Consider the following 12,033-nt stretch of genomic DNA (forward strand, 5'->3'; position numbering starts at 1 on the left):
GAGGGGAAATGTGCTTTTAGGCCTGACTTACAAAACTTACCTAGTGTAGCTATAAATGTTGTTGTGTGTAAATTTTTCCTCTAATACTAGAAGAGATTAACAAAAATGCCTGCACAATAGCTGGGATTACAGGCCCTCGCCACCAAGCCCGGCTAAATTTTTTTTGTATTTTTAGTAGAGACGGGGTTTTGCCATGTTAGCCAGGCTGGTCTCCAACTCCTGACCTCAGGTGATCAACCCGCCTCAGTCTCCCAAAGTACTGGGATTACAGGCGTGAGCCGCCGCGCCCGGCCTACCTGCCTCTCCTTTTTCCCGAACCAGGAGTCTGAGCCCCTTCCTCATCTAGGACCCGGGAGTCTAAGTCCCCAGATCCTCAGACATAGAAGTCAGAATGCCCTAGACTCCTCCTTCTCTTAGATCCAGGAGTCTGTCCTCCAATCCCCTCCTCTCTTAGGACCTAGTAATCCGGGCCCCCAGGATCTTCCTTGCCCAGGACCCAGGAGTGCGGGCCCCAATACCTCCTGCCTCAGACCCAAGAGTCCCCGCCTACCCCTTACCTTCTTCAGGTAGAAAAGCAGCAGGAACTTGACCGTGTTAAGCAGGGGCAGCAAAGGGCAGAAAAAACTCCCAACCAGACCACCGTCTGCGCGTAGATGAGCCCCAGCACCTTGTCCGGCACCTGGAACTCCTGGGTCCCCGCCAGACGACCCAGCGCCCCAGGACAGAGGCCACAGAGGAGCCTGAAGGACGGGGCGGGGCCGGGCCCGAGTGAGGGGCGCGGCGACTTGGAGTTTCCCCGCCTCCACCGCCCTGCCCGCCAATAGGAAACAAGTGTATTTAGGAGGGGCGGGACTTTCAAGACTCCACGTGGAGGGGGTGTGTCCAGAGGACTTGACGGGACCCAGGTGTCGCGGCGGTAGGGGCGGGGCCACAGGGAAGTAACCTACTAAAACAAGGGCGGGTAGTGGGGGAGATCTGCGGACCTAGGGCAAGCAAAGGGAGCCGGCAGAGGCGGGAACAGTAAAAAGGTGCGCGTTGAATAGAACAGCGCGATGGGGCAGGGCCTGGTCCTAGAGGGGCAGGGCCACAGCGAGGGGCAGGGCTCTCACTTTCTAGGAAACTGGATGAGCAGCGCGACTGCCAAGGCAGTCAGCAGATCAAAGAGCAGAAGTTTGTACATTTCCTGGCCCAGCTCAGTCTCCCAGCACTGAAGAAGGAAGAAATAGGTCAGAAAGACCTCAGGACCTGAGCACCTGGAGGCCCACGCGTCCCAGTCTCCACATCGCAAGCCTATGAGACCCTGTCAATACTTTCTCTGGGGGTCCTCGTTTTTCAAACATTCATACCCATGGGAGAGTGTTCCAGCATCCCGAGCTCCCCTCTCCGCCCAAACCAAGAGTCTGGACCCACCCAGCTCCATCTTTCCTTCAGGGACCCAGGAGTTCCAGGCAGACCCCATGCCGTTCTCACCAGAAGTTCTTTGTAATTGTGGCCACAGGTTTTGCAGTCCTTAGCCTCGGAGTCGCCCCCACAAGTGATCTATTTCCAGAGAGAGAGAGCAGGACCACCAGCGAGGCCAAGCGAAGAAACACGGTCCTGGCGGGGGGTAAGGCAGAGAATGGGCCCTGATCCGGTACCCACCACGTGGCAGTCCCCTTCTCAGTGGAACGCGCTCGCATTCAACCCATCTCACAGATGAAGAAGCTGAGGCCCAGCAACAGAGTCAAGATTTCTTTCTCTCTTTCTTTCTTTTTTTTTTTTTTTTTTGAGACAGGGTCTCACTTGTCGTACAGACTGGAGTGCAGTGGCGCGATCTCAGCTCACTGCATCCTCTACCTCCCAGGCTCAAACGATTCTCCTGCCTCAGCCTCCCGAGTAGCTGGGACTACAGAAGCCCCTATCGCCGGGCTAACTTTTGTATTTTTACTAGAGAGAGGTTTTCACCATGTTTGTCAGGCTGGTGTCGAATTCCTGACCTCAGCCTCGGCCTCTCAAAGTGCTGGGATTACAGGTGTGAGCCACCGCGCCTGACCAGCGGAGTCAGGATTTGAATCCTGAATCCTATATCAGCAGGATTTCCGTGTCTTACCTGTCAGCGCCAACATTCCTCTGACCGCCCCGACCCTCCATCATTCCCAGCCATTCCCATGAGGCTGGAACCTGAACAGGATAAAAACGATCTGGTGACTTCTAGTGTAGCCTTCCAGTGGAGCAATGAGCTTGAAAACGGGCGGCAGCACAAAGTTGACCCCAGCGATGAAGATGGACGGAAGGTAATTCACCCCAAGCTTCAGCAGTGGCAACTCCTGAACAAGGGGCATCTCCTGGGAGAGGGAGTGGACCATGAGCAGAGGCTTGGGGTCCTGGAGGAGCCAAGCTTAAGGTCCTCCCCCAGACCTCTTCTTTGTTGTTTGTTTTTGTTTTGTTTGTTTCTTTGTTTGTTTTGAGACAGAGTCTGGCTCTGTCGCCCAGGCTGGAGTGCAGTGGTGCGATCTTGGCTCATTGCAACCTCCGCCTCCCGGGTTCAAGTGATTCTTCTGCCTCAGCCTCTGAGTAGCTGGGATTACAGGCGTGCACCACCATGCCCGTCTAATTTTTGTATTTTTAGTAGAGACGGATTTTCGCCATGTTGGTCAGGCTGGTCTTGAACTCCTGACCTCGTGATCCCCCTACCTCAGCCTCCCAAAGTTCCGGGATTACAGGCGTGAGCTACCGCGCCCAGTCTCTTCTTCCTTTAAAACCCCGAGGTCCGGGGTCCAAACATACCCTCTCCCATACTTCCTCTGTAAGATCTCTGGCATCCCAAACTTCCATTCCCTCCCTCCACCGTTGGAAATATAGGTTCCAGGACCCCCTGGCTTCCTCTTCCAAGACCCTCCGCACCTGCAGCGCCACCATGCTCTCTGTAGCCCAGTAGACGCCATAGAAGGCTCCCCCAAGGAGTGCGATCACCAGCAGGTTGAGCAGCACCCGCACCAACCAAACCCTGGCTTCCTGGCCCAGAGTCCGCACAGCAGCCTGGCGCCGCACCACTGTCTCCTCCAGCTCCACCTGAAGGCAGGAGAGATGCCCGCTTGGACTCCATTTCTCAAGGCGCTGGCCTCTGAGTTCCCCAGGCCTGGCTCTCCAGAGATCCTCCTCAACGTGAACTGATGCAGCCGTCTCCCCACCAGCTAACAACCTCTGCAGTCCCGGTTCCACCCGCTCCGGGGCGCTCTAAGAAACCACTGGCCCCTTACAGCCCCGCCCCTCCGTGGCCGGATCCAGCAACCCAAGCCCCCATCCCTGCACGGCAGTCTCAGCACCCCACGCCCCGCCCCTGAAGCTCCACCCAACACCCCCAAGATCCGCCCCTGGCCAGCGCTGCCCGTCAGAGGCCCGCCCCAGGCGGCCCTGCGCTTAATGCCTGGCCTGAAGTTCCAGTTCATCTATATCAAGACGCCCCGCTGGCCACTCCCATCACTTAACTTTGAACCAAATTGCCTTAAAGCCCCGCCCGCTTCTTGTGCTTGCTTTTTTTGGTAGAGAGGGAGCCTCCCTATGTTGCCCAGGCTAGTCTCGAACTCCTAGACTCAAGCGATCCACCTGCCTCGGTCTCCCAAAGTGCTGGGGTTACAAGCATGAGCCACCGATCCCAGCCTTGGCGCATCCTTTTCCTACACCCTTGGATCTCGGGTAGCCCTATCGCGGCCTCCTCTCAACCCTCTTATTCCCCAGGACCTGCCTTTCTTGGGGAAGGAGCTGCCTAGCGTCTCCGGAGGCCCATCAACGGGTTAGCCCTGTGCGTTATGTCAGCCCGGTCCAGTCTGGTCCCTACCCCGTTGCAGACCCCGCCCCTAGTCGCACCTAGGCCCATAACCGGGTTAGGCCCTGTGCGTATCTCAGCCCAGTCCGGTCTGGTCCCTACCTTTGCATAACCCGCCCCCTAATCGCACCTGTAATTCGTACAAGATGATGCGCTGGCGCAGCCGCACGTGGACGTCCCCGCAGAGGCCGAAGTCCCAGGCCGAGAACACCAGGTGGCTGTAGCTGGTCAGATCCCCGGACTCCGCCAGCAGTGTCTGCTTCAGCCCGGACACCGAGCTGAGAGGGGAGATGGGATGTGAAAGGACAGCCAGGAACGGAGGTTATGGGGGGATCCCTCATATTGGGACCAATGGGGAAGACGAACCCTAAGGCCTTGGGTATTAAGGGAGCTGCCATCAGATGGGGAAAGAGTCAAAGAGGCGGAGACACCTACAGTCATTGAAGGCAAAGTCCAAGGGAGATTCAGAGACAGACCTGGGGCACAGGCACCCCACAGAGAGAGGCAGAAACCTAGGAGACAGGGACAGAGCCCCGGAGCGAAAGGGGCAGAAACCCAGAGTGAAAGGGACAGAGGCCCTGAGAAAGACAGAGATGTGGAGGAGGGACAGAGGCCCCAGAGGGAGATTCGGAGAAAGGGAGACAAAGACAGTGAGAAAGGAGAAACTAAATCTACAAAAGATGGGGGTCAAAGACCCATAAGTACAGGCACCCAGAGAAGGGGGCTGGGCGGGAAGACCCGAGAAGAAGACAGAGACCCAGAGAAGATGGCAGGTAAAGACTCAAGAGGGGGGGCACACCAGGCGCCATGGCTCACGCCTGTAATCCCAGCACTTTGGGAGGCCAAGACCGGCGGATCACGAGGTCAGGAGATCGAGACCATCCTGGTTAACATGGTGAAACCCCGTCTCTACTAAAAATAAAAAAAATTAGTCGGGCGAGGTGGTGGGCGCCTGTAGTCCCAGCTACTCGGGAGTCTGAGGCAGGAGAATGGCTTGAACCCGGGAGGTGGAGCTTGCAGCAAGCGGAGATCTTGCCCCTGCACTCCAGCCTGGGCGACCGAGCGAGACTCCATCTCCAAAAAAAAAAAAAAAAAAAAAAAAAAAAAAAAACATTGAGATTTTCCTAGCATAACCTGCCAGGGCCTACTGATCTGACCCTCCCTACTTCTCAAAACTTAAATATTTGTCTTTTTTTTTTTTTTGACACGGTCTTGCTCTGTTGTTCAGGCTGGAGTGCAGTGGTGCAATCTTGGCTCACCGCAACTTCTGCCTCCCAGGTTCAACTGATTCTCCTGCCTCAGCTTCCCAAGTAGCTGGGACCACAGGAATATGCCACCATGCTCAGCTACTTTTCATATTTTTAATAGAGATGGGGTTTCACCACGTTGGCCAGGCTGGTCTCAAACTCCTGACCTCAAGTGATCCGCCCGCCTCAGCCTCTCAAAAAGCTGAAATTACAGGCATGAGCCACCAGGACTGGCCCTGCCCCTTCTTCTCATACAGGCCTTTTATTTCTCAGAACACCTCAAACCTCTTTCCTACCACATGGCCTTTGCACTTGCAGCTCCCTCTGCCTGGAATGCTGGTGGCTTGGCTGTTCACCTGCCTGCCTCGTTCTCTTCTTTCTCTTCATCTGCAGGTCCCTTACTCCAGATAGAAAGGCTTTTACCACTCCATCTAATGAGGGTCCCTACCCATTATTCTATATCACAGGGGTTGGCAAACAAGACTCCATGGGCCCAATCTGGGCCAACCACTATTTTTGTAAATAAAGTTTTGTTGGAACACAGCCACATCCACTCATTTATGTACTATGTGTGGCTGCTTTTGCACTACAGTGGCAGAGTTTGGTTGAGTCCCAGACTGCAAGGCCTTCAAAGACGAAAATATTTACTTCCTGGCCCTTCACAGAAAAAGTTTGCTGATTCTTGCTCTCTATCCTCACATCCCATTTGTTTTCTCTGTAGTATTGCTCCCAAACTCAAATAATTGATTTGCTTGTTTATTTTATTACTATTATTATTTTTGAGACGGAGTTTGCTCTTGTTGCCCAGTCTGGAGTGCAATGGCCCGATCTCAGCTCACTGCAACCTCCACCTCCTGAGTTCAAGCAATTTTTCTGCCTCAGCCTCCTGAGTAGTTGGGATTTCAGGCATGCACCACCATGCCTGGCTAATTTTGTATTTTTAGTAGAGATGGGGTTTCTCCATGTTTGTCAGGCGGTCTCAAACTCTCAACCTCAGGTGATTCACATGCCTCGTCCTCCCAAAGTGCTGACATTACAGGCGTGAGCCACTGGGCCCAGACTGCTTGTCTATTTAACAGTCTGTCCCACAGTGTCTCTCCCCTACTAAACGGTAAGCTGTACATATGTTTGGGGACTCCCAAATGGTTCTCCATGTCCTAGTACAGTGCCTGGGCTAAGGAGACATTACACTGCAATATATATATATTTTAAAGAGTAAAATTGAGCCAGGCGCGGTGGCTCATGCCTGTAATCCCAGCACTTTTGGAGGCCGAGGCGGGCAGATCACCTGAGGTTGGGAGTTCGAGACCATCCTGACCAACATGGAGAAACCCCATCTCTACTAAAAATACAAAATTAGCCGGGTGTGGTGGCACAGGCCTGTAATCCCAGCTGCTTGGGAAGCTGAGGCAGGAGAATTGCTTGAACCCAGGAGGCGGAGGTTGTGGTGAGCTGGAGATCGCACCATTGCACTCCAGCCTGAGCAACAAGAGCAAAACTCCTTCTCAAAAAAAAAAAAAAAAAAAGTAAAATTGACGGGGCGCGGTGGTTCACGCCTCTAATCCCAGCACTTTGGGAGGCCGAGGTGGGTGGATCACTTGAAGTCAGGAGTTTGAGACCAGCCTGACCAACATGGTGAAACCCCATCTTCACTAAAAATACAAAATTAGCCAGGTATGGTGTCGCATGCCCGCAATCTCAGCTACTTGGCGGGTTGAGGCAGGAAAATGGCTTAACCCGGAAGGCAGAGGTTGCAGTGAGCTGAGATCGCACCACTGCACTCCAGCCTGGACAACAGAGTGAGACTCTGTCTCAAAAAAAAAAAAAAAAGTTGACTTTTGGCCAGGCACATTGGCTCATGCCTGTAATTCCAGCACCTTGGGAGGCTGAGATGAGCAGATCTCTTGAGTCCAGGAGTTTGAGCACAGCCTGGGCAACATAGCAAGACCCTGCCTCTATAACATTAAAAAAAAAAAAAATTTAGCAGGGCATGATGGTGCGTCCCTGTGGTCCTAGCTGCTCCAGAGGCTGAGGTGGGAGGATCAGTTGAGTTCCAGAGGCCCAGACTTCGAGTGAGCTATGATTGCATCACTGCACTCTACCCGGGTGACAGAGTGAGACCCTGTCTCAAAAAATAAAACAGGGTGGGCGCGGTGGCTCACACCTGTAATCCCAGCACTTTGGGAGGCGAGGCAGGTGTATCACCTGAAGTCAGGAGTTTGAGACCAGCCTGACCAACATGGCAAAACCCTGTCTCTACTAAAAATACAAAAAATTAGCTGGACGTGGTGGCAGGAGCCTGTAAACCCAGCTACTTGGGAGGCTGAGGCAGTAGAATCACTTGAACCTGGGAGGTGTAGGTTGCAGTGAGCCAAGATCATGCACTCCAGCCTGGGCGACAGAGTAAGACTCTGTCTGAAAAACAAACAAACAAAAACAAATGAAAAAAAACCCAAAACCTTTATTTATTTTATTTTATATATATTTTTTTTCAAGACAGAGTTTTGCTCTGTCGCCCAGGCTGGAGTGCAGTGGCCTGATCTCGGCTCACTGCAAGCTCTGCCTCCTGGGTTCACACCATTCTCCTGGCTCAGCCTCCGGAGTAGCCGGGACTACAGGCGCCCGCCACCACACTCGGCTAATTTTTTGTATTTTTAGTAGAGACGGGGTTTCACCGTGTTAACCAGGATGGTCTCGATCTCCTGACCTCGTGATCCGCCGGCCTCGGTCTCCCAAAGTGCTGAGATTACAGGCGTGAGCCACCGCGCCCAGCACAAAACCTTGATTTTAACTCACACAGAGGAAAGGGTTACACGACAAGACTGAGGATTCTTGGGGAGGGAGTTTCTGCCACCACCACTTGCTTCCCTACCCCAACCCGTCCTGTCACGGGGTCAGGGGTGCAGGTGCCACTGACCGATGCAGGATGAGCAAGAGGCAGATGAAGCCAACTGCAAAGGCCCAGCACAGGTAGGTGACCACCAGGCGTGGGCGGGGCTGGTAGATCCATAGAAGAGAGGGGACCATTCCAAGCAACTCTGTGAGGGAAGGCGGCGCGGGGGCGACTGTGGGAGGAGGCGGGGCTCCTGGAGCTGCACAGTCAGGGTCTGGGGTCAGGGTTTGATGTTCGTGTCATTGAAGGCACTGGGCTCACAGGTGGGCTGGGGACACTCCCAGGGCCCCAGGCACCTACTTCTAATGAGAGCAAGTTGAAGAGCTGCGTGGCAAAGGTGACCAGGCCCTGGGAGTGGGGGTTATAGGAGTCGCAGGACGAGGAGGTGTTGGAGCCGGGAGGGCCTGGGGGAGCGCCTCCCAGCCAGGTGGGCAGCAGCGTCATGCAGGCCATAAGCACAGAGGCCAGCACGTTGAGCAGGAGCAGGAAGCGCAGCAGGGAGAAGTAGGACTCCGTGCCGGCGCCAAACTGGCCTGCAGAGGGCAGCAGAAAGAGGCTCAGGTTCCTTCCCGGGAGCAGGACCAGCTGTGCTCCTCCCATCCCGGCACTAGGGGCCCAGCCGTGCCTTGCTTTCTATTATTATTATTATTATTATTATTATTATTATTATTATTATTATTTTTGAGACGGAGTCTCTCTCTGCCGCCCAGGCGGGAGTGCAGTGGCGCGATCTCGGCTCACTGCAACCTTCGCCTCCTGGGTTCAAGCAATTCACCTATCTCAGCCTCCCGAGTAGCTGGGATTACAGGCACGCGCCACCATGCTCAGTTAGTTTTTGTATTTTTAGTAGAGACGGGGTTTCACCATATTGGTCAGGCTGGTCTCGAACTCCTGATCTCAGGTGATCCACCCACCTCGGTCTCCCAAACTGTTGGGATTACAGGCGTGAGCCACCGCGCCAGGCCCAGCTGTGCCTTTCTCAGACCCGAGTCCAGGCCCCCAGCCCCTTCTCCCTCAGACCCAGATCCCAGTCCCTTCTCCCTCAGATCTGGGAGTCCAGACCCCAGCCCCTCCTCCCTCAGACCCCAAAATCCAGGCCCAAGCCCCTCCTCCCTCACACCCAGGAGTCCAGGCCCTGCCCCCAGGACATCACCCGAACCCCACCGCACCCCCGATCCTCTTCAGTGTCCATGACCAGGGCTGCAGGCTTCGCAAACCTTCCTTTGTTTTCTCCTTGGACCTCCGAAGTAGCCGCGCCCATTGGTCCCTCCTAGTTCCAGAGCCATAGACCACCTGGTCCCTGGCATTTCTTTGCCTGGGAGGGAAACAGGCAGAAAATGAGGGGTTTTGCAGCCCCAGACTGGGAACCATCCGAATGTAGAAACAACCCAAAAGTAGAACAGAGAAGTAAATTGTGGCCTATACATAAGATAGAATACTCTGTGGCAATAAAAAAGAAACCAATTGGGTGCGGTGGCTCACGCCTGTAATCCCAGCACTTTGGGAGGCCAAGGTGGGTGGATCATCTGAGGTCAGGGGTTCGAGACTAGCCTGACCAACATGGTGAAATCCTGCCTCTACTAAAAATACAAAAAAAAAAAAAAAAATTATCTGGGCCTGGTGGTGGGCACCTGTAATCCCAGCTACTCGGGAGGCTGAGGCAGGAGAATCGCTTGAACCTGGGAGACAAAGGTTACAGTGAGCTGAGATGGCACCATTGCACTCCAGCCTGGGTGACAGAGTGAGATTCCTTCTCAGAAAAAAGAAAGAAAGAAGGAAACCTAATGCTAGGCAGAAGAAAACAGCACAGAAGACTGAAGACTGCATGATTCTATTTGTACAAAGTTGCAGAGCACAGAGCTGGCAAAGCTATACAGAAGAGCGGGAGGCTGGAGTGGGAGAATCGCTTGAGCCCAGGTGTCGGAGGCTGCAGTGAGCTGAGATCACCCCACTGCACTCCAGCCTGGGCATCACAGCGAGACTCTGTCTCAAAACAACAACAACAACAAAAACGGTTGGGGTAGAAGGTTATCATCCCCTCGTGAGGAGAAAGGGGGTGTCAGGGGAGGGATGCACAGGGTGCTGTCATGCTGTGTAGCTTGCCCTAGCTGGAGTTTATCTGGGCTCTCACTTTATAAATACAATCGTCCCTCAGTATCCATGGGGGTTGGTTCAAGGACTCCCCAAGGATACCGAAATCTGTAGATGCCCAAATTCCGTATATAAAATGGCATAGTATTTGCATACAGGCTATACATATCCTCCTGTGGTTTTTTAAATTTTATTTTGTTTTTTATCTGATTTTTCAGAGACAGCGTCTTGTTTTGTTGTCCAGGCTGGAGTGCAGTGGTGCAATCATAGCTCAATGCAGCCTCAAATTTCCAGGCTCCAGCCTCGAAATTCCAGGCGCCACACCTGTGCTGGGGCTACAGGTGTGGGCCACTACACCCAGCACTCCAATGCACTTTAAATCACCTCTAGATTACTTACAGTACCTCATACAAGGTAAATGTTATATAGATAGCTGTTCTTTTAATTTGTATTTTTTGTCATATTATTACTTTATTACTTTTTTTTTTTTTTTTTTTTTTTTTTTTGAGACGGAGTCTCGCTCCGTCACCCAGACTGGAGTGCAGTGGCACAATCTCGGCTCACTGCAAGCTCCGACTCCCGGGTTCACGCCATTCTCCTGCTTCAGCCTCCCGAGTAGCTGGGACTGCAGGTGCCCGCCACCACGCCCAGCTAACTTTTTTATATTTTTTAGTAGAGATGGGATTTCACCGTGTTAGCCAGGATGGTCTCGACTCCTGACCTTGTGATCCGCCTGTTTCAGCCTCCCAAAGTGCTGGGATTACAGGCATGAGCCACCGCACCCGGCCTGATTATTACTTTTAAAAGATACAGATGGGGTCTTGATATGTTGCTCAGGCTGGAGTATAGTGGTTATATTCACAGGCACGATCCCGCCACTGATCAGCAGGGGAGTGGTGATATATTGTGGTTTTCTATTGTTTTTTCCATATATATACTATATATATATTTATATTTGAGATGGAATCCCGCTCTATCACCCAGGCTGGAGTGAATGGCACGGTCTCGGCTCACTGCAACCTGTATCTCCGTGGTTCAAGCAGTTCTCCTGCCTCAGCCTCCCGAGTGGCTGGGATTACAGGCACATGCCACCACACCTGGCTAATTTTTGTATTTTTAGTAGAGTTGGGGTTTCGCCATGTTGGCCAGGCTGGTCTCGAACTCCTGACCTCAGGTAATCCACTCGCCTCGGCCTCCCAAAGTGTTGGGATTATGGGTGTGAGCCACCGCGCCGGGCCCACAATCATTTTTGAAGGAGGGCACCTGCATTTTCATTGTTCACCGGGCCCTGCGAATTATACCGTGAGAATGGGAAAAGAAAGAAGTTAAAGAGAGGGAGGCTTTGAAGAGGAGGCAAAGATGAAGGAAGGCATAAAGCAGACAGAAATAAATATTAACAGATTTTGGACACACACAAACTAAGAGGCAGAGACAGGATTGGAGGAGACCAAGGAGATGGCGAATCCCAGAGACAGAGAAGAGATCCCAGAGCCACAGAAAGTCAGCACTCCCCTGGAGTCCGAAGGAGAGACAAAGACAGGGGAAAAAAGAAACCAAGAGAGGCAGCTCTGAGCGAGGCAGAGAGAGGCCCCAGAAGCCAGGAGCGGCAGAGGACAGAGGGAGGAGACCGAGTCCAAGGTATGGAAGAAGGGCCCGGTCCAGGCTGTGCGGGTCCCAGCCAGAGGTGGGGCCTCACCTGTGTGCCCGTCTGGCCTGCATGGGCCAGGGCAGTTCCCGGGAAGGGTGAGGGTCCTGCAGCTCCGTCTGGGTGACTTCTGTGAAGGCCTTTCTGCTCCTTTCTCCGTCCTCCTCCTCCTCCTCCGGCACCCCCCAAGGCAGCGCCCCAGGGCCTCGGTACCGAAGGGTGGCAGCACTGGGCAGCTCGTTCAGCACAGAGGACAGCGATGGGCCTGGGGAGGGGCAGGAGTCTGGGAAGACCCGGGAGTCTGGGCCCAAATTCCTCCTCCCTAGACCAGGAAACCAGGCCTCAGTCCCCT

At 53.6% G+C, this 12,033-nt stretch overlaps 1 protein-coding gene across 1 annotated transcript; it reads right to left on the reverse strand.

Annotated features, from left to right (window-relative positions):
- Positions 1–342: 342 nt before the first annotated feature.
- On the reverse strand, positions 343–11,964 carry LOC117083105 (transmembrane channel-like protein 4; the record flags this gene model as incomplete). The annotated part of the gene is given in 14 exon segments (XM_033210383.1): positions 343–357; positions 558–631; positions 634–740; positions 1,110–1,207; positions 1,471–1,556; positions 1,559–1,596; positions 2,161–2,324; positions 2,884–3,051; positions 3,936–4,083; positions 7,970–8,057; positions 8,060–8,090; positions 8,246–8,478; positions 9,115–9,260; positions 11,733–11,964. Coding segments are annotated over 14 exon segments (1,628 nt in total), but the record flags the coding sequence as incomplete, so codon positions are not given.
- Between the last annotated feature and the right edge of the window lie 69 nt (positions 11,965–12,033).

Source organism: Trachypithecus francoisi, unplaced genomic scaffold (assembly GCF_009764315.1).
Source record: "Trachypithecus francoisi isolate TF-2019V2 unplaced genomic scaffold, Tfra_2.0 Contig00292, whole genome shotgun sequence".
In the NCBI taxonomy this organism is placed as follows: domain Eukaryota; kingdom Metazoa; phylum Chordata; class Mammalia; order Primates; family Cercopithecidae; genus Trachypithecus; species Trachypithecus francoisi.